Genomic DNA, 26,508 nt, shown 5'->3' with positions numbered 1-26,508 from the left:
ACAGGGTGTGTTTGGGTGAATATTTTCTCGTAACATTCTAACTTATTGCACCGTCTTTAATTAAAAAAGAACTTAATCTACAAGTGATACGTTTCTTTTACCTGGTAGTTTAGGATTGTATCTAAGCTGGGAACTGTGTTGCACCGGTATGGGTGGGCAATTTGCTTGTGCGAGTGATGTTACCATTAAAGGCCAATCAGATATTTGACAATGTATTGATCTGGAAAATTATTAAACCGAAGAGTAAGATAATCAATATTAAGATTTGGAAAAACACCTTTTGCCCTTCAGCATTTGTAATGCCACTACAAACTACACTGTGATGATGGGCTGTGAACATGGCTATTGATGGACAAGCGGACACAGCAGATGCCTGAATATTCAGGTTGTTATGTCATGCCTCCGTCTTCACATGTTCTTCATAAAGTTATCAACCAGGCGTCCAACAATATACTGAAGCTAAGACATGATGATCGTCTCCCACTACCGTCGTTGGGGAAGAAATAATACCAGACACATGACTGTCCTCTCCAAGAGTCTCAGAATTTGAATGAGGGTTTCCACAGGCTGGTCTGTTCTCCAAATACCAAAATCACGTTATCATAAGCTTGAGTTAAGGATTTGGTAGCAGCAAACATTCACATTGGAGTGTATGTTAACTGTTTTTTGTTGGAGTCCGCCATATTATTCTACCAAAACCAGTCCTATTAAGTAGTAACTGGAGACACTTCATTGTCCGTTAGAATGGATCAAGTCAAACTAATTCACAGCCTGCTAGATACCATTGCCTGTATGCAGGAGGGCTTACTATCTACTCAGGAGAAGATGTCTTCCCAGCTACTGTGGACACAGAGACAACAGCTATTATCCCAAATACGTACTAGAGCCTTCTCAGATCATGCCAAGAAATTGGATGTGTCTCAGCCCATCACTACTCCTAAGATCTTTAACGATAAGCTGAACAAGATAATCAGAGAAGTCTAACAAGTATCCATCATAAACTTGCCAGTTAAAGCACATGGCTCTTCATTCCGACCTCAACGTCCAAAAGGTTCCTATAATGATACCACCTTTAGGGACACCCCCCCCCCCCCCCCAGAATGAATAGAGCTCAGCAGGCATCAGAATCCTCATGCCAGACTGACTATATATATGGTGAGGATATAGCAAAAGAGGTTCTAAACCTGGAGCGATCGTAGATTCTGACTGTACGACCAATCATTACATTGTTTCCGATCCTTTTGACCTGGTTTTCTCCAGAGACTCTGATTTAAACTACCGACTTTCAATATATTGCTGATTCTGAGTCCAGTAGAATGGTGTCTTTTGTCATATGCGAAAAAATGGAAACAGACCACTTCCAACCACTGGATTCTCAAGATCTTTTTGAAGGGGATACAAGCTACACTTCCGTCATCATTCTCTACTTGTATCCCGGCCAGTAGGCTGATGATTCCATCTGGAAGGGACAAAGTTACAGGCGGACGACCTAGCTCATGAGACAAATTTCGTTGCCATTCTGAGACTTCAAAATTCACAGCACAAAAAGTGTAGGTGTCCGTTTTGTCGATACCTTCCAGATACCTTCAACAATCTTCAATTATCTTGGTAAGTTTCAAATATATTTTTGTGTTTCACACTTATAGAAGGTAACCGGGTCGGATTCAAAGACGGAAGGTATGGAAATGTTTCAGGAAAACGGAAACCTACACTTTTTTGCTGTGAGACAGGTGACAGCAAGAGGTTTTACTCTCCAATCTTCTTAGTCCCCGGACAAGAGAGTGATTATAGATCTCAAGATCCTCAACAAATCCTGCCTAGTCCCTCCTCTCAAGTTCCAGATGGAATCAGTACAGAAGGTATGTTCAAGCCTTAGAATTGGAGATTGACTCCTCAGTCGAAATATCTAAGACGCCTATCTCCATGTCCCCATTCATCAAGCATCACAGAAATATCCTCACTTTGTAGTCAACCGAAGAAGATATGGATTCCAAGTTGTTCCGTTTGGGGTTTCCATAGCACTCTGGCTATTCACCAGAGTCATGAATCCCATCATCAGTTTTGTTCAATTGATGACCTCATACATCCAACCAAATCAGAGATAATCCCAACACAGGACACACGTCTCCAGTTATAAGTCGGACGTCTCTTCCAATGATCAGCACGATAGCATCTCGTCCCACACGATCTTTCCGATGGTGGATGTCTCTTCTGGGAATCTAAAAAACATCTCTCCAGGATATGACACACACATGAATCAATTAGTTGACACCTCAGTCCCTAGATTCTCTAGACAAACTGATTTAGAAACTAGAACAGACTCCTATTTGGCCAATCATGGTTTCCCAGACTGTTACCACTGCTAATTGAAGTCCTTTCCATTTACCACTCCGTTGAGATCTTCTACGTAAATCCAGGTCGGACATTTTCCACAACAATCACTCCATCCAACTAACTGCATGGAAGCTATCTCGTAACAGATGCAGGTCGTCAGCTTCTCTGAATCTGTATCTACCGCTGTGGCTATGTCTTGGAGACATCTAATCCCTCCTTCACGACCACCGATGGAACAAGTTCATCCAGTGGAGACAATGACATGGCCTGGGACATACAACTAAAATTATTCCCATGGCAGCCGGCTGTTTATTTCATCTAGGCTAGGATAACAAGCGCCGTCAGGGGACAATAGACGGATACAGAATATATCAGTTGATCTTTCAGCCCTTCTAACAGAACCGTTTGGACCTCTGGCCAAAGCTACACCAATCTAGTATAGCAAGGAAAACTGCATTTCTCCTTGCCATGGCCACAGCAGCTAGAGCATCGGGACTCTACGGCCTAGACAAATCAAATCTCCCTCATACCGATTAATGGAGCACTATTACCTAAGATCGATCATGGACTTTGTTGCCGAAATCAGTCTTCCATTCTTATCTTGCAGTAAAACCATTCTGCAGATAGTTCTAAGGAATGAAACGACAGGACGCATCGTAACACCTAGTATCGTTTCTATTTGATAGTAATTCATAAACACATGCTCATGATACAGTCGGAATCGTACAATAGACTCAACATTCAACACTCAAGATACCCCTTTTTTTAAAGATTACCGACTTTCGGAATTACAATCCGATGAGAGTTTGTTGATAGACATGATCGTGTACTGGTTTTTGCCTTACATTGCATGATTCCCTGTGGGGATTCCACGTTAGAATAGGTCTTGGTTAGGCAACTAGAGGGCTTGGTGACTTGGTTGGTAGTGTGTCATTGTATCCTCACGACGAGGGGTGTTACTCAACAAGAAAACATCGTTATCAGTATCCCCCGCCATGGGAATTAGAACTTTGTATGTTCATAGTGAAAATAAGTAGTGAATATAAACTGTAAAATAGAGAGCCCTATAAAGCCTTAAGAAGAGAAAGGGGTGAGTGAGTGAGGTTTTACGCCGCTTTTAGCAATATTCCATCAATATCACGGCGGGAACACCAGAAATGGACTTCACACATTATACCTATGTCGGGAATCGAACCCGGGTCTTCGGCGTGACGAGCGAACACCTTAACGGCTGGGCTACTCAACCGCACCTAAGAAGAGAAAGGCACTTGGGTCATAGAATGTCATCAGTAAAAATGATTAAATGTGAAATTAATACACACAAAAAGCCTTTTCTCTGGAAAACATAACTCAGTCTCGATAAGTATCTCTTAGATGAGCTACCTTCGGTAGTTTCGTAGAAATCTTGTCCCCAGTGCAGACACTATGCACTAAGTAAACTAACATGGATGAAGGCCCGTAACTCTGTCAGAAGATATTCTACGGGACCATCTCAGTCTTAAATTGACTGGTATCTATCAGATAAACATGCAAACCTTCATTCATGCAACTTCAGTATGCAATGTGAAAAGTTGAAAAAGTTGAAAAGAACGGAGCAAGCGCCATAACTCTCACGACTTACGACATCAATTTTCGAACTCATTTTACCAATAACTTAAGTGAGTAATATTTCATTTCTCTGACTTAAATCGTTTGGGAGAAAATTTGTCCCCTGTAAGAAGCGAACGGATGGACGGAAAGATTGACTGACGGACCAACTCCGTTCCGATATCCCCCGCACTACTTCAGTCTCCAATGTTATACGTTGTAAAAACCGTTTTCGAGGGTTCTATATAGTGTGATGTACCCTGTGTGTGAACCTACGAATCCCGAACCGACAGTAAGATAACGAATGTAGGGCGGGGAAGTGTAAGGGTTAGTTCGTTTTTGACTGACGGAGAGCGCCATTCTAGTTTCTCAAAAACATTTGGAGTAAAATGAAATGAGTGTGACTTAATCCGGACATGTTTTAACCAATCGCCTTAGCCATGTTTCGTAATGTAAATAATCCATGCAATTTGCTAATTTTGTTTTCAAAAGAGCTAAACATTTTTAGGGAAAATATATCTCCTTTCGCTAAAGTTATATATTTTGTAAGAATCAACTATTGCGCATTGAGCGAATGTTTCCTTTAGCTATAGGCGTAGTATAGAGCTTTATCACTCGCTGACCTTGCAATGCTGTACATCGTATCTTATTCAAGCCCCCGCGGGTTTGGAGAGTGAGTGATTATTTACCTTACCCGAATAGCTCTATTGCGCACTACCTTTGAAATGTATCATATGCTAGCGAGAAAAGTTCCAGGAAGGAATTCAGGTCAAGCATATAACGTCCACACAATATTTCTCCCTTCACACTGCTAATGCAACTTATTGTTCAACACGATAAAATACAAGGCTTCTATGAAGTATGACTTTGATCAATAAACAACACATGTAAAACAACGTTTTTGAGATGAGAACTTTGTAATTAGTTGTCTTCATAATCACATGTATGGCGCTTGCTGTGCATAGTACTGTTTCAAGTAGTTCATTGTATGTAATGTATGATTCATACCGTTCCAAGCGGAAGTTTACGGCTCTGCATTGTTTATTGCTTTGACAGTTGTTTTAGCTTCCGGCAGAGATTATACATTCGGATATGTTCTTTGTTTCTGGATACATAGGAAATCAACAGGTTGGTCTGTAGTTTGCAATTACTTTCCTAAAAAGTAATAGGGTTGCATGATATATTCACAATGTTTGGGTTGAACCTAGTCACATTCTTCTGAACATACTTCAAATCTAAACAAGAAGTAATCACAAAACAAACCCAGTTAACCAAACGGAACCGTACACAAGAGAAATGAGTGAGTTGGGTTTAACGCCGCTTTGAATAGTATTGCAGTTATATCACGTGTCAGATTGATGTGACAGGAAAACCAGAAGTGATGCAGGTCTTAGACGTCCATCACGTTGGTGAAACCCATGAGCGCGGGTATGGTGCTGACAAACCTAGAAACATAATCGGGGCGAACCGGGATTCGAACACCAAGGGACACAACTCTGCATAGCGAATTGCACCTCCTTCGGCGATTTGGCTACCCGTGCCCCCGTACACAACTGTAACAAACTATCACACAACAAAGATTTTTTAGATGATATATTTATAGCCTACCATTCTATGAAGAAACAGTGGCAATATTACACTATTACAAAAAAACAAAAATACAATGAAAACAATTACATTTTAGAACAAGTATATTATAATGACATGGAAATAATATGAGAATTGAGCAAAATTATGGTAATGTTGTACATACGAGTAATTTGTTTATAATTGTAGATATGATAACAGATCTTGAAAATTGTTTCTGGATAACTGTTGGTGAAAATTATTAAGAATTGTTCCTTTGAACAGAGGGTGCCAAATTATCATGATTGAGGATTATTTGTTAAAGTGATTCTCTTTCTTGGGTGTATTTTATACAAGACGTTGTTCCAGTCGGGGTTGGTGTTGCTGTATATCTATAGTTTGTGAATACTTCAACGAAGTTTTAAGAAATATGACCAAGGAGCTTTGTTTTTACAACATGAAAGATAAATCTCAATATTTATAGATGACTTGACCAAACTGTATGTTCTTAACATGCAGTTGGATATATGGGAATCCCTTAACGAATGCTTGAACATATTTTGACACTTGGACTGAAGTTTATAACAGTGGATTCATTACAATTATTTTGCCCAGAAAGATTGATATTTGCTGCCAAAGCACGTTTAAGAATGACATTCGATACGTTATCTATATCACTTTCAGTCATATTTTTACTTATTATTGGTAGTAACAGTGGGTTTATACCAAGTTGCACCTAATCGGCCCAGGTACATGTTTTCATGCCTACTCCTAGTAATGATTTACAAAACTGAAGCTGTAGTCCTTCTGGAAGTATATAAATATTTTTTAACATCGCAATATCTACACCCCGAAATTCACAAATGTATTACGTTATTGGCTCTCTAAGGGTTCTATTGTTGCTAACTTACCGGGATATCATCATGAAAAACTGATGCTTTAGTCTCTGTTAAGCATCTGTGGCTTTCCTCGTGAGTGTCTGAATATAACTTTTGAACTTTTCATTTTTGATAAGATGTGTACATAGATAAGTGTATCTGTCAGCTGTGGTATTGGTTTTCTTTGTGCTGGCCATTTAAAGACATTGTTGCTTTTATTGTGCTTTCCAAAGATAACTACATTAATATCAAACAATTTGTACTTTACACCAATCCTCTCCTCCCATTGCTTACACTTCCTTCCTCTGCATACGACATTATATTGCGGGGAACAATGCACTGCAGCAATCTCTACTTGTTGAATATACTTCCGGCAAGGGTCCGGTCACAAGAACGACAACTCTTGATCGCCAGATGTGTCGCTCTGTTTGCTGGTGATGTGTGTCCTTGGAAATCAACACTAAAGTCTTCAGCGAGCGTTCACAAGATATTGTGCACCTTGAATGATGACAGTACAGGTAAACAGTGAAAGGCTCTAACAATCTAAAGAGAGTGTTTGTAAATGTCACCTTACCACAGAACAAAGGGTCTCTGATCTTACTTGTTGGAATACCAGTTGAATCTGGACCCGTACTGCAGTATGCGTAAAGGAATGTTCAAATGTTTTCAAATATTACTTGTCAAGTTACTTTCTGTTTCCTACTCTTTACGTAGGCCACCACTCATGCTTAAACATACAGCGCACGAATATGAGTCAATGTCCTGATTATGTGTTTTTCATCAAAATCTATGAACTACCGTGAGACAATTTTTTCCCAGACAAGGAAATTACCGATAGGGAAAACCTATTCTATTTATAGCCCTTTCACCGTAACATACCCGAGAAGAACCGAATGACGCGCGTCTTAGTATTTACAGCCTTTGTTAATTATATCAATAAATACGTTTTATGATATCACAAATTCAATTTTTTATGTCATCAAAACAAAACCGATGTATTTATATATAGAAATTGTCATATGAAAAAAAAATGATTGATGTCACCACGGACCTATATATACAAGTCCGTGACGTTACTAATTTGATCTTTTGATATCACTAAATCATCTAAATATCAAATTTGTGACACCAATAAATCACTTCTTGGTACACACCACACTAAATAATCCACTAATAGTCAACAACACTGTCTATCATACATTTAACTTATGGATATATTTCTTTGTGCTTGTCTGTGAATTATTAATAGAAGATGTCAAGATATTTTGCCATTTATTAGCTTAACATGACATTCTGTTGATATATCTCCAAAGAGTTTTTATATCAAAATATGAAATTGTTGATATTTAAAATTCACCATTATTTTGAGCTATCAAATTAATTCATATATGTGTATAAGTCGAATTGTGATTTTGAAAAACGATCACAAAGATTCAATTTTATATATCACAAATTAAATTTATTAATATCATAATATATATTTTTGACAGTGATGATAAATTCATTTTTTGATATGTAGATGTTGCTTTCACATCTACCTCCTCCCCACAGTGCTTTCACATCTACTTCCTCCCCACAGTGCTTTCACATCTACATCCTCCATCACATCAGTGCTTTCACATCTACTTCCTCTCTTACATCAGTGCTTTCACATCTACATCCTCCTCCTCATTGGTGCTTTCACATCTACATCCTCCCCACAGTGCTTTCACATCTCCATCCTCCATCACATCAGTACTTTCACATCTACATCCTCCATCACATCAGTGCTTTCACATCTACTTCCTCCCCACAGTGCTTTCACATCTACTTCCTCCCCACAGTGCTTTCACATCTACTTCTTCCCCACAGTGCTTTCACTTCTACTTCCTCCCCACAGTGCTTTCACATCTACATCCTCCCCACAGTGCTTTCACATCTACTTCCTCCCCACAGTGCTTTCACATCTACATCCTCCCCACAGTGCTTTCACATCTACTTCCTCCCCACAGTGCTTTCACATCTACTTCTTCCCCACAGTGCTTTCACATCTACATCCTCCCTACAGTGCTTTCACATCTACATCCTCCCCACAGTGCTTTCACATCTACTTCCTCCCCACAGTGCTTTCACTTCTACTTCCTCCCCACAGTGCTTTCACATCTACATCCTCCCCACAGTGCTTTCACATCTACATCCTCCCCACAGTGCTTTCACATCTACTTCCTCACATCAGTGCTTTCACATCTACTTACTCACATCAGTGCTTTCACATCTACTTCCCCACATCAGTGCTTTCACATCTACTTACTCACATCAGTGCTTTCAGATCTACTTCCTCCCCACAGTGCTTTTACATCTACATCCTCCCTTACATCAGTGCTTTCACATCTACTTCCTCCCCACAGTGCTTTCACATCTACATCCTCCCTTACATCAGTGCTTTCAGATCTACTTCCTCACATCAGTGCTTTCACATCTACTTCCTCCCCACAGTGCTTTCACGTCTACTTCTCCTCCCCACAGTGCTTTCACATCTACTTCCTCCTCCCCACAGTGCTTTCACATCTACATCCTCCCCACAGTGCTTTCACATCTACATCCTCCCTTACATCAGTGCTTTCACATCTACTTCCTCCCCACAGTGCTTTCACATCTACATCCTCCCTTACATCAGTGCTTTCAGATCTACTTCCTCACATCAGTGCTTTCACATCTACTTCCTCCCCACAGTGCTTTCACATCTACTTCTCCTCCCCACAGTGCTTTCACATCTACTTCCTCCTCCCCACAGTGCTTTCACATCTACATCCTCCCCACAGTGCTTTCACATCTACATCCTCCCTTACATCAGTGCTTTCACATCTACTTCCTCCCCACAGTGCTTTCACATCTACTTCTTCCCCACAGTGCTTTCACTTCCACTTCCTCCCCACAGTGCTTTCACATCTACATCCTCCCCACAGTGCTTTCACATCTACATCCTCCCCACAGTGCTTTCACATCTACATCCTCCCCACAGTGCTTTCACATCTACATCCTCACATCAGTGCTTTCACATCTACTTACTCACATCAGTGCTTTCACATCTACTTCCCCACATCAGTGCTTTCACATCTACTTACTCACATAAGTGCTTTCAGATCTACTTCCTCCCCACAGTGCTTTCACATCTACATCCTCCCCACAGTGCTTTCACATCTACATCCTCCCCACAGTGCTTTCACATCTACATCCTCCCCACAGTGCTTTCACATCTACTTCCTCACATCAGTGCTTTCACATCTACTTACTCACATCAGTGCTTTCACATCTACTTCCCCACATCAGTGCTTTCACATCTACTTACTCACATCAGTGCTTTCAGATCTACTTCCTCACATCAGTGCTTTCACATCTACTTCCTCCCCACAGTGCTTTCACATCTACATCCTCCCTTACATCAGTGCTTTCACATCTACTTCTTCCCCACAGTGCTTTCACATCTACATCCTCCCTACAGTGCTTTCACATCTACATCCTCCCCACAGTGCTTTCACATCTACTTCCTCCCCACAGTGCTTTCACTTCTACTTCCTCCCCACAGTGCTTTCACATCTACATCCTCCCCACAGTGCTTTCACATCTACATCCTCCCCACAGTGCTTTCACATCTACTTCCTCACATCAGTGCTTTCACATCTACTTACTCACATCAGTGCTTTCACATCTACTTCCCCACATCAGTGCTTTCACATCTACTTACTCACATCAGTGCTTTCAGATCTACTTCCTCCCCACAGTGCTTTTACATCTACATCCTCCCTTACATCAGTGCTTTCACATCTACTTCCTCCCCACAGTGCTTTCACATCTACATCCTCCCTTACATCAGTGCTTTCAGATCTACTTCCTCACATCAGTGCTTTCACATCTACTTCCTCCCCACAGTGCTTTCACGTCTACTTCTCCTCCCCACAGTGCTTTCACATCTACTTCCTCCTCCCCACAGTGCTTTCACATCTACATCCTCCCCACAGTGCTTTCACATCTACATCCTCCCTTACATCAGTGCTTTCACATCTACTTCCTCCCCACAGTGCTTTCACATCTACATCCTCCCTTACATCAGTGCTTTCAGATCTACTTCCTCACATCAGTGCTTTCACATCTACTTCCTCCCCACAGTGCTTTCACATCTACTTCTCGTCCCACAGTGATTTCACATCTACTTCCTCCTCCCCACAGTGCTTTCACATCTACATCCTCCCCACAGTGCTTTCACATCTACATCCTCCCTTACATCAGTGCTTTCACATCTACTTCCTCCCCACAGTGCTTTCACATCTACTTCTTCCCCACAGTGCTTTCACTTCCACTTCCTCCCCACAGTGCTTTCACATCTACATCCTCCCCACAGTGCTTTCACATCTACATCCTCCCCACAGTGCTTTCACATCTACATCCTCCCCACAGTGCTTTCACATCTACTTCCTCACATCAGTGCTTTCACATCTACTTACTCACATCAGTGCTTTCACATCTACTTCCCCACATCAGTGCTTTCACATCTACTTACTCACATCAGTGCTTTCAGATCTACTTCCTCCCCACAGTGCTTTCACATCTACATCCTCCCCACAGTGCTTTCACATCTACATCCTCCCCACAGTGCTTTCACATCTACATCCTCCCCACAGTGCTTTCACATCTACTTCCTCACATCAGTGCTTTCACATCTACTTACTCACATCAGTGCTTTCACATCTACTTCCCCACATCAGTGCTTTCACATCTACTTACTCACATCAGTGCTTTCAGATCTACTTCCTCACATCAGTGCTTTCACATCTACTTCCTCCCCACAGTGCTTTCACATCTACATCCTCCCTTACATCAGTGCTTTCACATCTACTTCCTCCCCACAGTGCTTTCACATCTACATCCTCCCTTACATCAGTGCTTTCAGATCTACTTCCTCACATCAGTGCTTTCACATCTACTTCCTCCCCACAGTGCTTTCACATCTACTTCTCCTCCCCACAGTGCTTTCACATCTACTTCCTCCTCCCCACAGTGCTTTCACATCTACTTCCTCCTCCCCACAGTGCTTTCACATCTACATCCTCCCTTACATCAGTGCTTTCACATCTACTTCCTCCCCACAGTGCTTTCACATCTACTTCTTCCCCACAGTGCTTTCACTTCTACTTCCTCCCCACAGTGCTTTCACATCTACATCCTCCCCACAGTGCTTTCACATCTACATCCTCCCCACAGTGCTTTCACATCTACATCCTCCCCACAGTGCTTTCACATCTACTTCCTCACATCAGTGCTTTCACATCTACTTCCTCCCCACAGTGCTTTCACATCTACTTCTTCCCCACAGTGCTTTCACTTCCACTTCCTCCCCACAGTGCTTTCACATCTACATCCTCCCCACAGTGCTTTCACATCTACATCCTCCCCACAGTGCTTTCACATCTACATCCTCCCCACAGTGCTTTCACATCTACTTCCTCACATCAGTGCTTTCACATCTACTTACTCACATCAGTGCTTTCACATCTACTTCCCCACATCAGTGCTTTCACATCTACTTACTCACATCAGTGCTTTCAGATCTACTTCCTCCCCACAGTGCTTTCACATCTACATCCTCCCCACAGTGCTTTCACATCTACATCCTCCCCACAGTGCTTTCACATCTACATCCTCCCCACAGTGCTTTCACATCTACTTCCTCACATCAGTGCTTTCACATCTACTTCCCCACATCAGTGCTTTCACATCTACTTACTCACATCAGTGCTTTCAGATCTACTTCTTCACATCAGTGCTTTCACATCTACTTCCTCCCCACAGTGCTTTCACATCTACATCCTCCCTTACATCAGTGCTTTCACATCTACTTCCTCCCCACAGTGCTTTCACATCTACATCCTCCCTTACATCAGTGCTTTCAGATCTACTTCCTCACATCAGTGCTTTCACATCTACTTCCTCACATCAGTGCTTTCACATCTACTTCTCCTCCCCACAGTGCTTTCACATCTACTTCCTCCTCCCCACAGTGCTTTCACATCTACTTCCTCCTCCCCACAGTGCTTTCACATCTACATCCTCCCTTACATCAGTGCTTTCACATCTACTTCCTCCTCCCCACAGTGCTTTCACATCTACATCCTCCCTTACATCAGTGCTTTCACATCTACTTCCTCCCCACAGTGCTTTCACATCTACATCCTCCCCACAGTGCTTTCACATCTACCTCCTCCTCCTCATTGGTGCTTTCACATCTACTTCCTCCCCACAGTGCTTTCACATCTACATCCTCCCTTACATCAGTGCTTTCAGATCTACTTCCTCACATCAGTGCTTTCACATCTACTTCCTACCTCACATCAGTGCTTTCACATCAACATCCTCCATCACATCAGTGCTTTCACATCTACATCCTCCATCACATCAGTGCTTTCACATCTACATTCTCTTTCACATCAGTATGTTCACATCTACATCCTCCATCACATCAGTGCTTTCACATCTACATCCTCCATCGCATCAGTGATTTCACATCTACATCCTCCATCACAACAGTGCTTTCACATCTGCTTCCTCCATCACATCAGTATGTTCACATCTACATCCTCCATCACAACAGTGCTTTCACATCTGCTTCCTCCATCACATCAGTATGTTCACATCTACATCCTCCATCACATCAGTGCTTTCACATCTGCTTCCTCCATCACATCAGTATGTTCACATCTACATCCTCCATCACATCAGTGCTTTCACATCTACTTCCTCCCTCACATCAGTATGTTCACATCTACATCCTCCATCACATCAGTGCTTTCACATCTTCTTCCTTCCTCACATCAGTGCTTTCACATCTACATCCTCCCTCACATCAGTGCTTTCATATCTACATCCTCCCTTACATCAGTGCTTTCACATCAACATCCTCCCTTACATCAGTGCTTTCACATCAACATCCTCCCTTACATCAGTGCTTTCACATCTACATCCTCCGTCACATCAGTGCTTTCACATCTACATCCTCCCTCACATCAGTGCTTTCACATCCACTCCCTCACATCAGTGCTTTCACATCCACTCCCTCACATCAGTGCTTTCACATCAACATCCTCCCTCACATCAGTGCTTTCACATCAACATCCTCCCTTACATCAGTGCTTTCACATCAACATCCTCTGTCACATCAGTGCTTTCACATCTACATCCTCCCTCACATCAGTGTTTTCACATCTACTTCTCCTCCCCACAGTGCTTTCACATCTACTTCCTCCTCCCCACAGTGCTTTCACATCTACTTCCTCCTCCCCACAGTGCTTTCACATCTACATCCTCCCTTACATCAGTGCTTTCACATCTACTTCCTCCCCACAGTGCTTTCACATCTACTTCTTCCCCACAGTGCTTTCACTTCTACTTCCTCCCCACAGTGCTTTCACATCTACATCCTCCCCACAGTGCTTTCACATCTACATCCTCCCCACAGTGCTTTCACATCTACATCCTCCCCACAGTGCTTTCACATCTACTTCCTCACATCAGTGCTTTCACATCTACTTCCTCCCCACAGTGCTTTCACATCTACTTCTTCCCCACAGTGCTTTCACTTCCACTTCCTCCCCACAGTGCTTTCACATCTACATCCTCCCCACAGTGCTTTCACATCTACATCCTCCCCACAGTGCTTTCACATCTACATCCTCCCCACAGTGCTTTCACATCTACTTCCTCACATCAGTGCTTTCACATCTACTTACTCACATCAGTGCTTTCACATCTACTTCCCCACATCAGTGCTTTCACATCTACTTACTCACATCAGTGCTTTCAGATCTACTTCCTCCCCACAGTGCTTTCACATCTACATCCTCCCCACAGTGCTTTCACATCTACATCCTCCCCACAGTGCTTTCACATCTACATCCTCCCCACAGTGCTTTCACATCTACTTCCTCACATCAGTGCTTTCACATCTACTTCCCCACATCAGTGCTTTCACATCTACTTACTCACATCAGTGCTTTCAGATCTACTTCTTCACATCAGTGCTTTCACATCTACTTCCTCCCCACAGTGCTTTCACATCTACATCCTCCCTTACATCAGTGCTTTCACATCTACTTCCTCCCCACAGTGCTTTCACATCTACATCCTCCCTTACATCAGTGCTTTCAGATCTACTTCCTCACATCAGTGCTTTCACATCTACTTCCTCACATCAGTGCTTTCACATCTACTTCTCCTCCCCACAGTGCTTTCACATCTACTTCCTCCTCCCCACAGTGCTTTCACATCTACTTCCTCCTCCCCACAGTGCTTTCACATCTACATCCTCCCTTACATCAGTGCTTTCACATCTACTTCCTCCTCCCCACAGTGCTTTCACATCTACATCCTCCCTTACATCAGTGCTTTCACATCTACTTCCTCCCCACAGTGCTTTCACATCTACATCCTCCCCACAGTGCTTTCACATCTACCTCCTCCTCCTCATTGGTGCTTTCACATCTACTTCCTCCCCACAGTGCTTTCACATCTACATCCTCCCTTACATCAGTGCTTTCAGATCTACTTCCTCACATCAGTGCTTTCACATCTACTTCCTACCTCACATCAGTGCTTTCACATCAACATCCTCCATCACATCAGTGCTTTCACATCTACATCCTCCATCACATCAGTGCTTTCACATCTACATTCTCTTTCACATCAGTATGTTCACATCTACATCCTCCATCACATCAGTGCTTTCACATCTACATCCTCCATCGCATCAGTGATTTCACATCTACATCCTCCATCACAACAGTGCTTTCACATCTGCTTCCTCCATCACATCAGTATGTTCACATCTACATCCTCCATCACAACAGTGCTTTCACATCTGCTTCCTCCATCACATCAGTATGTTCACATCTACATCCTCCATCACATCAGTGCTTTCACATCTGCTTCCTCCATCACATCAGTATGTTCACATCTACATCCTCCATCACATCAGTGCTTTCACATCTACTTCCTCCCTCACATCAGTATGTTCACATCTACATCCTCCATCACATCAGTGCTTTCACATCTTCTTCCTTCCTCACATCAGTGCTTTCACATCTACATCCTCCCTCACATCAGTGCTTTCATATCTACATCCTCCCTTACATCAGTGCTTTCACATCAACATCCTCCCTTACATCAGTGCTTTCACATCAACATCCTCCCTTACATCAGTGCTTTCACATCTACATCCTCCGTCACATCAGTGCTTTCACATCTACATCCTCCCTCACATCAGTGCTTTCACATCCACTCCCTCACATCAGTGCTTTCACATCCACTCCCTCACATCAGTGCTTTCACATCAACATCCTCCCTCACATCAGTGCTTTCACATCAACATCCTCCCTTACATCAGTGCTTTCACATCAACATCCTCTGTCACATCAGTGCTTTCACATCTACATCCTCCCTCACATCAGTGTTTTCACATCTACATCCTCCGTCACATCAGTGCTTTCACATCTACATCCTCCCTCACATCAGTGTTTTCACATCTACATCCTCCGTCACATCAGTGCTTTCACATCTACATCCTCCCTCACATCAGTGCTTTCACATCCACTCCCTCACATCAGTGCTTTCACATCCACTCCCTCACATCAGTGCTTTCACATCCACTCCCTCACATCAGTGCTTTCACATCTACATCCTCCCTTACATCAGTGCTTTCACATCAACATCCTCCCTTACATCAGTGCTTTCACATCAACATCCTCCCTTACATCAGTGCTTTCACATCTACATCCTCCCTAACATCAGTGCTTTCACATCTACTTCCTCCATCACATCAGTGCTTTCACATTTAGTTTCTTCCTGATATCTGTACTTTCACATTTCGCCACCAATACCACCTTTGAAACTCTGAAATAGTTCTTTATCTATATCACTCACAGGGTTTTAAACACCAAGTGACTGGTCACGGAAATGCTGAAAACACATCCGCCTTTTCACAATATACATACTCCCTCTTTATGTTTAAATTCACAGATTGACGATTTAAGGTCAGCAGACTTGTAGTTTTGATGTGACATGTCGGGTGATAAGAAACCGAAGATATGCCCAGCCTCCGACGTGCAGGATACAGGGGATGGGGAAATTGGTACCCCCAGTGCTACTGCCAGCATCCCCCCATTGGCGGGTGGACCAGAGCTTCACAGTTCTACTGACTTCAAACTGGGACCTATGGCTCAACCTCCTTACCAAGGCCATCAGAAAATCCTGCATAAGGTGATGTCTGACACAGTTTCAGTGTCAGGTGAGCCAACACAGTTGGACGGGACATGTACACTTGCTAAGAATGATATTTTTCAAGACGGCCCAGTTGACCGGGAGCAGCACATGTCAACTGAATGGACACAGGCACCAATGCCTCAGCAACAGTTTCGTCCATATCTTCATCCACAGATGACTGGAACTTTTCCAATGACTGATCAAGGCGATCAGTATCCCGATGGGTTCTCAACAGGCCAAGAGTGTTCTCCATACCAGAAATACCAACTGCCGAATCCTATGATGCCCCATGGCCAAGGTAAGTTGAACATGGCTGGGAAAGACAAAGACATATGCATATAGATAATATGATGTTCTCAAACTATTTGAGGATTGATAACGTGAATCTGTTATATGATTTGATTAGAGTAATTCAGATAAACCTAACTATGCAATATGTTAGTGGAAGGCACTAAGGTAGTTAATGTTATGATCTAATTAATACATTAACTTATATTCTATTGCAGTGACGATTGTGCAACAAATCATTGATAAAGCTAATGTTTACGAAGCTAAAGATGTTCAAGTCCCAAGTTACCAAATAGGTAAGTAAACGTGGGGTGTGAGAGTAGGCGAGGCCCAAGTTACAAAGGTATTAAGTAAAGGTCAGAGGAGAGATGAAAGGTGAGGTTAAATATCGCGTTCAAGATTATTGCAGTGATGCAGTGACGTGCATTCATGTGTGTGTGTGGCTGCTTTACAAGTTTATAGTGCTAGTCCACTGAGATACCATTCCTCAGTTTAACATGAATACCCAAGACAGAGTAAACTAACTCTGGGGCGACCAGTCCTTGTTTTAACCCCTAATGCCGAACACCAAGCAGGGTAACAGCATGAACCATCTTTTAAAGTCTTTTGGTATGACACGGCCGGGGATCGAACCCCTGACCTGCCGCTCTCCGGTCAGATGCTCTATCACTAGACCATGGAAGTGGTCATCAGTTGAGAGAGAGAGAGGAGGCTAGGTTCAAGTTGATGCCAAGTAAATGTGAGGTGAAAAAGTAGTTACCAAAGTAGTAAACGTCAGGTGTACAAGTAGGGAAGTCCAGAGTTGCTAATGTGGTTGGTAAACGTCAGGTGTGTAGGTAGGCTAGGTAGTAAGTAAGTTACCAAAGTAATCAGTAAGCGTCTGGTGAGAGAGTAGGCTAGGCTTGCATTACCAAGATGGTAAAATGTAGTAGAATAAAAAGTAGGCTACATTTGCATTACCAAGACGGTAAAAAGAAGTAGGGTAGAGAGTAGGCTAGGCTTGCATTACCAAGACGGTAAAAAGTAGTAGGGTAGAGAGTAAGCTAGACTTGTGTTTCCAAGATGGTAAAAAGTAGTAGGGTAGAGAGTAGGCTAGGCTTGCATTACCAAGACGGTAAAAAGTAGTAGGGTAGAGATCGGGCTAGACTTGCGTTACTGAGATGGTAAAAAGTAGTAGGGTAGAGAGTAGGCTAGACTTGCATTACCAAGACAGTAAAAATTAGTAGGGTAGAGATCGGGCTAGTCTTGTGTTACTGAGATGGTAAAAAGTAGTAGGGTAGAGAGTAGGCTAGGCTTGCATTACCAAGACGGTAAAAAGTAGTAGGGTAGAGATCGGGCTAGACTTGCATTTCCAAGATTGTAAAAAGTAGTAGTGTAGAGAGTAGGCTAGACTTGCATTACTGAGATGGTAAAAAGTAGTAGGGTAGAGAGTAGACTAGACTTGCATTACCAAGACAGTAAAAAGTGGTAGGGTAGAGAGTAGACTAGGCTTGCATTACCAAGACAGTAAAAAGTGGTAGGGTAGAGAGTAGACTAGGCTTGCATTACTGAGACGGTAAAAAGTGGTAGGGTAGAGAGTAGGCTAGGCTTGCATTACCAAGACAGTAAAAAGTGGTAGGGTAGAGAGTAGGCTAGACTTGCATTACTGAGACGGTAAAAAGTAGTAGGGTAGAGAGTAGGCTAGGCTTGCATTACCAAGACAGTAAAAAGTGGTAGGGTAGAGATTGGTCTAGACTTGCATTACCAAGACAGTAAAAAGTAGTAGGGTAGAGAGTAGACTAGACTTGCATTACCAAGACAGTAAAAAGTGGTAGGGTAGAGAGTAGGCTAGACTTGCATTACCAAGACAGTAAAAAGTGGTAGGGTAGAGAGTAGACTAGACTTGCATTACCAAGACAGTAAAAAGTAGTAGGGTAGAGAGTAGACTAGACTTGCATTACCAAGACAGTAAAAAGTGGTAGGGTAGAGAGTAGGCTAGACTTGCATTACCAAGACAGTAAAAAGTGGTAGGGTAGAGAGTAGACTAGACTTGCATTACCAAGACAGTAAAAAGTGGTAGGGTAGAGAGTAGACTAGACTTGCATTACCAAGACGGTAAAAAGTAGTAGGGTAGAGAGTAGACTAGGCTTGCATTACCAAGACGGTAAAAAGTAGTAGGGTAGAGATTGGTCTAGACTTGCGTTACCGAGACGGTAAAAAGTGGTAGGGTAGAGAGTAGACTAGGCTTGCATTACCAAGACGGTAAAAAGTAGTAGGGTAGAGATCGGGCTAGACTTGCGTTACTGAGACGGTAAAAAGTAGTAGGGTAGAGAGTAAGCTAGACTTGCATTACCAAGACGGTAAAAATTAGTAGGGTAGAGATCGGGCTAGCCTTGCGTTACTGAGATGGTAAAAAGTAGTAGGGTAGAGAGTAGGCTAGGCTTGCATTACCAAGACAGTAAAAAGTGGTAGGGTAGAGAGTAGGCTAGACTTGCATTACCAAGACGGTAAAAAGTAGTAGGGTAGAGATTGGTCTAGACTTGCATTACTGAGATGGTAAAAAGTAGTAGGGTAGAGATTGGTCTAGACTTGCGTTACCGAGACGGTAAAAAGTAGTAGGGTAGAGAGTAGACTAGACTTGCATTACTGAGATGGTAAAAAGTGGTAGGGTAGAGAGTAGGCTAGACTTGCGTTACCGAGACGGTAAAAAGTAGTAGGGTAGAGAGTAGACTAGACTTGCATTACTGAGATGGTAAAAAGTAGTAGGGTAGAGATTGGTCTAGACTTGCGTTACCGAGACGGTAAAAAGTAGTAGGGTAGAGAGTAGACTAGACTTGCATTACCAAGACGGTAAAAATTAGTAGGGTAGAGATCGGGCTAGACTTGCGTTACCGAGACGGTAAAAAGTAGTAGGGTAGAGAGTAGACTAGACTTGCATTACCAAGACGGTAAAAATTAGTAGGGTAGAGATCGGGCTAGACTTGCGTTACTGAGATGGTAAAAAGTAGTAGGGTAGAGAGTAGGCTAGGCTTGCATTACCAAGACGGTAAAAAGTAGTAGGGTAGAGATCGGGCTAGACTTGTGTTACTGAGACGGTAAAAAGTAGTAGGGTAGAGAGTAGGCGAGACTTGCATTCCCAAGACGGTAAAAAGTAGTAGGGTAGAGAGTAGGCTAGACTTGCGTTACCGAGACGGTAAAAAGTAGTAGGGTAGAGAGTACACCGGACACACTATGCTTCCTTTTTTAACAGATTAAGGAAAAACCAAATATTGCTGGTACTTAATACTTGCTCCAAAAAACACTAAAATGACAAGTTTTGACAGAATAATGTTAATCTTTACTGTGATTTTATCATAAATATAGCATGATTTTGCTCATTTCATCAAAGGACAATGAAGATGTCAAGCTACATGTGGTATGGTTTGGTGTTTTAAAGCCAATCCAAGGTTGTGGATTCCATGGTTTATGTTTCTTTGTTTCTGAATGATATGATTAATCCACTATTCCTGAATTCTTACAAAGTTTCATTTCTAGTTAATCCTGAAACAGGTCAAGAAGGAAACATTGCTAAATTGGACATGGAGAAAATAAAGTTTGGTTTCCAGACAGAAATTTCTACAAATATTGCTGGATATTAACCAAACAATCTTTCTGACAAACCTTGTGGAGACACCTATTTGTTTCTATAATCTACTAAATTGGTAAATATTAATTTGATCATACTATACAAGTACTGATATATGCAATACTGATGTACCAAAAAGATTAATTTTACAATTGACCACACACAAATATAATTGATCTTTTTTTTTTCATCAGGTGAATCTCCATTGAATAACATCAAAGGTGAGTAATATATGTCTTATATACTCTCATGGATACAACTCCAGCAATCTATTATGATCTGGTTTGAACACTAAAGCATACTTACTTATTGGGACAGGATATTATTAGTCTTCATAAATGCTGGTTCTGTACATAAACCTTCACTTTGTTGCAGCATGTGTGGCTGTATCATAATATGATACTCTTCTTACTTTCAGAATCTACAAAAGCATTCATAAAGAGCTATGACATGTCATCACATGTATCAACATTTGTAGAAAGATCTGCCTTAAGGATGATGAAGGGACTCTATTTTAATGGTTCTCTCTTTATCAAGGGAAGACATGGCACTGGTAAAACTAGACTTGGTGTCCACCTTCTTGCAAAGCTATCTAAAGAATCAAAAAGGACACCATTAGTTCTGACTTCAGCACTCGACTGGCACTTAATTCCGAAAACCAAAAGCCACACTGAAAAGGGCCAGAGGAAATTCATTGTGATGATTGACGACATGTTTGGCACCAGTCACTTGTCCAAAGCAGCACTTGATGAGTGGGAGAAGCTGTTTGACCTTATGTGGCCAACGGTTGAGTCAGGGCAAATATGTTTGATTGTGACTTCACAAACTGACATCTTCTCAAAATGTAAATGTCGTGTATCGAAGTACAAGCTAATGAAGCGCATGACCATGTTAGATCTAGATGGAAAATATGCTCTACGTCCCAAGGAGAAAACAAAGTTATTTTTGAAACAATGTGGGCGACTAAATTTGAAAAAGGAGGAGATACAGGAGATAGTGGACACAAATACATGTGTGGGTTTTCCCAGATGCTGTGAGCTATTTTCTAAGAGAGTGAAGGTCAAGAAGGGAACATCATATGGCTATGCATATGATTTCCTTACAACTGATGTCTCAATGCTAAAAGACAATGATCAACTTGGATACTTAGTTCTCCTGCTTATATTGATGAAAGGAAGTCTTGATGCCAAGATGCTCGACAACCCACCTAGGGAATTGAAGAATCTAATTGATGATCTTAGTGACACATGCATATCATTGGATCGTGTTCCGAACTGTAGAAGCATCAAGGATAAGGCAAATGAACTCTCTGGCACCTACCTCAAGAAGAGGAAAAACATCTTTGAATTTGAACATATAGCAATTTCTGATTTTGTGTTCCTCGATGCTGCAAAAACACATCTGAAAATGTTCCTTGACGAGTGTTCTGTTGATGTACTTGTTAAGTTTGTCAGAGTTGCAAGGTCAGACATATCGCCTAATGAAGATGAATCACTTGTCAACATTGAATGTGACTTACATGAGGAGTTCATTGAAAGGATTATTAACATTCTTCTGGATGACGGTGTACTTAAAATACTTGAGCACCCATGTTTTAGCGACATCACATTCATTGATTCCATAGTGGATAATAATGATAACATTGCATTGAAGCTTGCTATAAAAGACATTGGTGGTGGTAGTTGCTATTGTAATATCTTCAACCAAGAGATCTTTGAGGAAGTGACAGCTGATTCAATCGACAGGATCTGTGAAACTTCAGACATCTTTCGGGAGGATAAACTATTTACCTATGGGCATCTTCTCTCATTTGTCATCATGAAAGAGTTGCTTCAGTTTGCCAATTCAGTTCTGTTCAAACAAGATCTGGCTGATCTACCAAGTTCCTTGCTAAATGAAGCACTGACCTGTTACATATACCGCAATAACCATGAATCAGTCTTGAAACTATTGAGCAAGGGAACACAGACGTCTCTTGACAGCATCAAGGCCCTATGTTGTGTTCCGCAGGCTGATCCACACATGGTGGACACAGTGTTTGAGAAGACACAGTGGAGAGACATACATGACTGGACACAGCTACTGTCACTTGCTATTCAGTTCGGAAACATCAGAGTAACAAAACTACTTGTGGACAAAATGAAATCTGAAGAGAAAAACAAAAATGCTTTCGCTAAATGTTTGACCCAACTTCTGTACCAAACATCTGGCTTCATTCTACAAACTGAATGCATAGCCAAGGATATTGATGTCCTGCATCTTATGAATATCCTTTTGTATACAGAATGTTCATATGATAAAGACATTCTCCTGAGTGTAGCAGCAGGTCATGCCAATGCTGACATACTGAAACGCTTACTGGAAGTCACCTCAATCTGCCAGGATGAAGAACAGGTACTTTTCAGATATGCTACTCTTTATGGCTCAGTCCAGTGTCTCGAGGAACTTCTAAAGGGAAGTGTTAATGTCAGGTTTAATAGGGCTGTTGGCAAACAGAAAGATACACTTTTGCACTGTGCGGCAAGATCACCAATGGACAGTCTCTCAAAGATCAAGCGATTGTTGCAGTCAGATACGGCAAAAGAAGGCCTTGGAGTGAATGTGACTGATGGACAAAATAACACTCCCCTCCATTTTGCAGCCTTAAGGGGAAATGTTGATTGTGTGTTGGAACTATTAGATAATGGTGCAGATGTTACATGTTTGAATGAGGCTGAGGTTACACCCCTGCATTGTGCAGCCCTCTCCAACAGTCGTGAGTGTATGCAACTCATATGCCAGTCAGGTCAAACACTCAGTAACGGGATACCATTATATGAGCTGTGTTTTCATGAACCAACCAGAACCCATATTCTTGGCTGCTTCAACTCTCATTACACAGATCTACACGCAGTGGTCAAAACTGGTAATCCTAAGTTAGTAATTGAAAACCTGAAGATCCTTCTGGCCAGTAAACTGTCCATAGACAGAACCAACAGCAGTGGTGAGACATGTTTGTTTAATGCTTGCAGTGTCAACAATCTGGAAGTACTGAAGGTGCTATGCAGAGGAACAGAGAGTATACATACGACATCAAGGGGAAGATGTCTCCTTCACGCAGCTGCGGCTCACGGGGACCTGGAAATGATAGAGTTCCTGTGTGAAAAAGGAGGGGATGTAAGGAAGACAGATAACATGGGACAAACAGTTGTACACGCAGCAGCAGGATCCAGTCTTGAAGCGGCTGAAAAGTTGTATTATCTCATTGAAGAAAAACATGCCCCCTTCCTAGATGCTGACAAGACTGGACGTACGCCACTGTTCCCCGCTGCGGAATTCGGTGACAGGGAGGTTGTGGAGTATCTGTTGGAGAAAGGTATAGACCAGAAAAGGCTTGACGACGCTGGGAAGTCAGCATTAGATGTAGCAGCTCCATCTAATCGTGATGTATTAAGGCGGTTGACCTCAACAGAATAGAATCTGCAATATTTCGGAAATTTGAAACTGACTGAAGCAGCTGATGAGATTCAGGGAAATATTTGTATGTGAAGGAGATGAGATGACATGTAGAGAAATGCATGGATTTTGAGTAAAATGTCAGTGTCTTTGTAAACTAGTTGAACAATTAACCATATAATTCTCAAAATTCACGATGTATGTACTCAGATCGTTTTATGTTCTCTTACCCACGGAGGTGGGGGAGAGACAGGTTGCGGGATACTCAATCCGTACGTCATACATGAAAGACCATTGCAGAATTATTTTTTTCATTCACAAACAATGAAGAGACTTTTTCGAGTTTAAACGAGTTTATTAAACGAAACAAGATCGCCAAAGACATTCCCTTTGCGTTCTACATGAGGTTGCATAGATCTCTTACAGATGTTATTTAATCGAGATATATCCGTTTGCGAAATACCTCTACAAATAAATGGTGGCAACTACGAGTGCGATGCACCTGACCACTTTCGCGACTTTCAATCTATTTTAATGTGAATTGTTAAGCATGTGGAAATGAAGTAATTGAATAATTTGGACCATTACGTTAGATAGTGTGGCTGTATCAGTGCCCCCGTATGATCTTTAGGGTATGATAATGGTCATCCATGATTTTATTCAGTAGTTTGACCTCATGACCTAGGGTACAATTGAACATTCACTGGGTGTTGTTTAGCGCCACAGTCTACAATGTTCCAGATGTATCACGATGGCCTTAAATAAACCGATCTGGATCTGACAGTGACTGAAGCCAATGATCCACCATATCTTGTCACAAAACATAACGTCAACGCCAGAAAATAACCAGACCCCCCGGGCCAAAGGGCAAGACAGTGGTGAATGCTACTTGAATGGAAATGCAATCAAGCAAGTTATGGATCCAGACTCTGTTTTGTTGTCCCAGACGCCATGAACCAATATCGGTATTAGGTCGCTTCCTATGACAAGTACAAGACAAAATTAAGTAAATCAAATAAATGGCTCTTGACAAGTCAATTTGCATGTGGGAATGCTCATTTTCTAAAAACTTCAGTGTGCTGACTTAGGAAACCTACTATAGAATAAATAAACAATTAGAAAAAAATGTTTAAATCGAGAAATGAACCAAAATGTGTCGAAAACATGAAAAAAACACTATTTTCATTTTCAAATTATTACAAAACTAAAGATAATGTAAGCTCCATACTGACACTCATGTCGTTTGATAAATCGGCCTGAATGCTTTAGGAGCTTATACAAAATTCCACAATTTATGTAGGTATAATATATGTACAAAAACTTAGTGAATGTGATCCCACCCACCCCACCCTGTTACTGTGACAACACTTGAACACTAAATTGTTTTCTTTGAACACATGAATCGTTTAAGTATCTTACATTTATGAGCTTGCGAAATTTACAGTAATAATGGAAAATGACAATATTTCGTCTTCCCTTCTTAAAAATATAGAAACTACAATTTAGGTTTCAACCAGGAACTCCATCCATAATTATCGCTGATGCTATATACAATAGTTGATGATCATATTGACCTACTTTGAAAAGAAGCACAAGTAACAAGGTAAGAAATATTTAATAGGCCGTTTATTTAATCCAACAAAACGGACCTAATGGTAATTGCAGACAAGTTTGTTAAAAAAATGTTTGTTTGTTTTTTGTTAAGGCCACACACAGCAATATTCCAGCTATATGACGGCGGTCTGTAAATAATCGAGCCTGGACCAGACAATAAAATTAGACAATCAACCAAACATGGGTTGCTGAAGACTATTCTAACCCGGATCTTCATGGGTCGTAGGTTAAGTTTTGTTTATTGTTTACTGCCGCACTCAGCAATATTCCAGCTGTATGAATCGGTCTGAAAAAAATCGAGTCTGGAACAGACAATCCAGTGATTGAAATCCTGAGCACCAATCTACGAAACTGAGATACATTGACATGCATCAAGCAAGTCAGCGAGTCTGACCACCCGATCCCGTTAGTCGCCTCTTACCACAACCATAGTCTCTTACGGCAAGCATGGGTTGCTGAAGACCAATTCTCAGAAGACACAGTCATATTGAATACACTTCATTATTTAATATCATATGAACTTTTGATAATGTCTGTCTTTCAATAATATTTATGAAATAGTATACAGAATATGACACTATGAATGGACATGTTATATAAATTATATATATATATATATATATATATATATATATGTTTGTTCCATAAGCAAATTTACATTGTATCCTTCAAAGACTAAGTTACGACCGCCGCGTCAGTTCGAATAAAATCAAATCGTATTTGGTTCTCAGATTCAACATTTAAAAAGAATAGTGGTTTATGTAAAATATGTTCTTGCTATGTGTTATTTTTTCGATATTTGTATCCGTAGTAATTAAACTTCAGATCGCACCCCTTTTCCCAATGCGTTTGAGATTTGTGTTAGATAGTATTCAGGTGAGCAATGAGACTCATAGTGAACAATTAGACGGTATC

At 41.6% G+C, this 26,508-nt stretch overlaps 1 protein-coding gene and 1 pseudogene across 1 annotated transcript; both read left to right on the top strand.

The window, feature by feature from the left end:
• LOC139463766 (uncharacterized) overlaps positions 1 to 26,508 on the top strand; it is a 272,927-nt pseudogene that overhangs the window by 81,095 nt on the left and 165,324 nt on the right.
• Positions 6,793 to 26,176, top strand: LOC139463762 (uncharacterized). Its single transcript, XM_071245048.1, has 5 exons — positions 6,793 to 6,883; positions 16,410 to 16,950; positions 17,159 to 17,236; positions 20,739 to 20,765; positions 20,963 to 26,176. The coding sequence occupies exons 2-5, from the start codon at positions 16,452 to 16,454 to the stop codon at positions 23,998 to 24,000; spliced, it is 3,642 nt and encodes a 1,213-aa protein (XP_071101149.1). The 5' UTR covers positions 6,793 to 6,883; positions 16,410 to 16,451; the 3' UTR covers positions 24,001 to 26,176.

The sequence above is a fragment of the Haliotis cracherodii genome, unplaced genomic scaffold (assembly GCF_022045235.1).
Source record: "Haliotis cracherodii isolate W230 unplaced genomic scaffold, xgHalCrac1.p SCAF_16, whole genome shotgun sequence".
Taxonomy (NCBI): Eukaryota; Metazoa; Mollusca; class Gastropoda; order Lepetellida; family Haliotidae; genus Haliotis; species Haliotis cracherodii.
The sequence above is the reverse complement of the archived record's forward strand: the minus strand, read 5'-3'. Positions and strand labels throughout refer to the sequence as shown.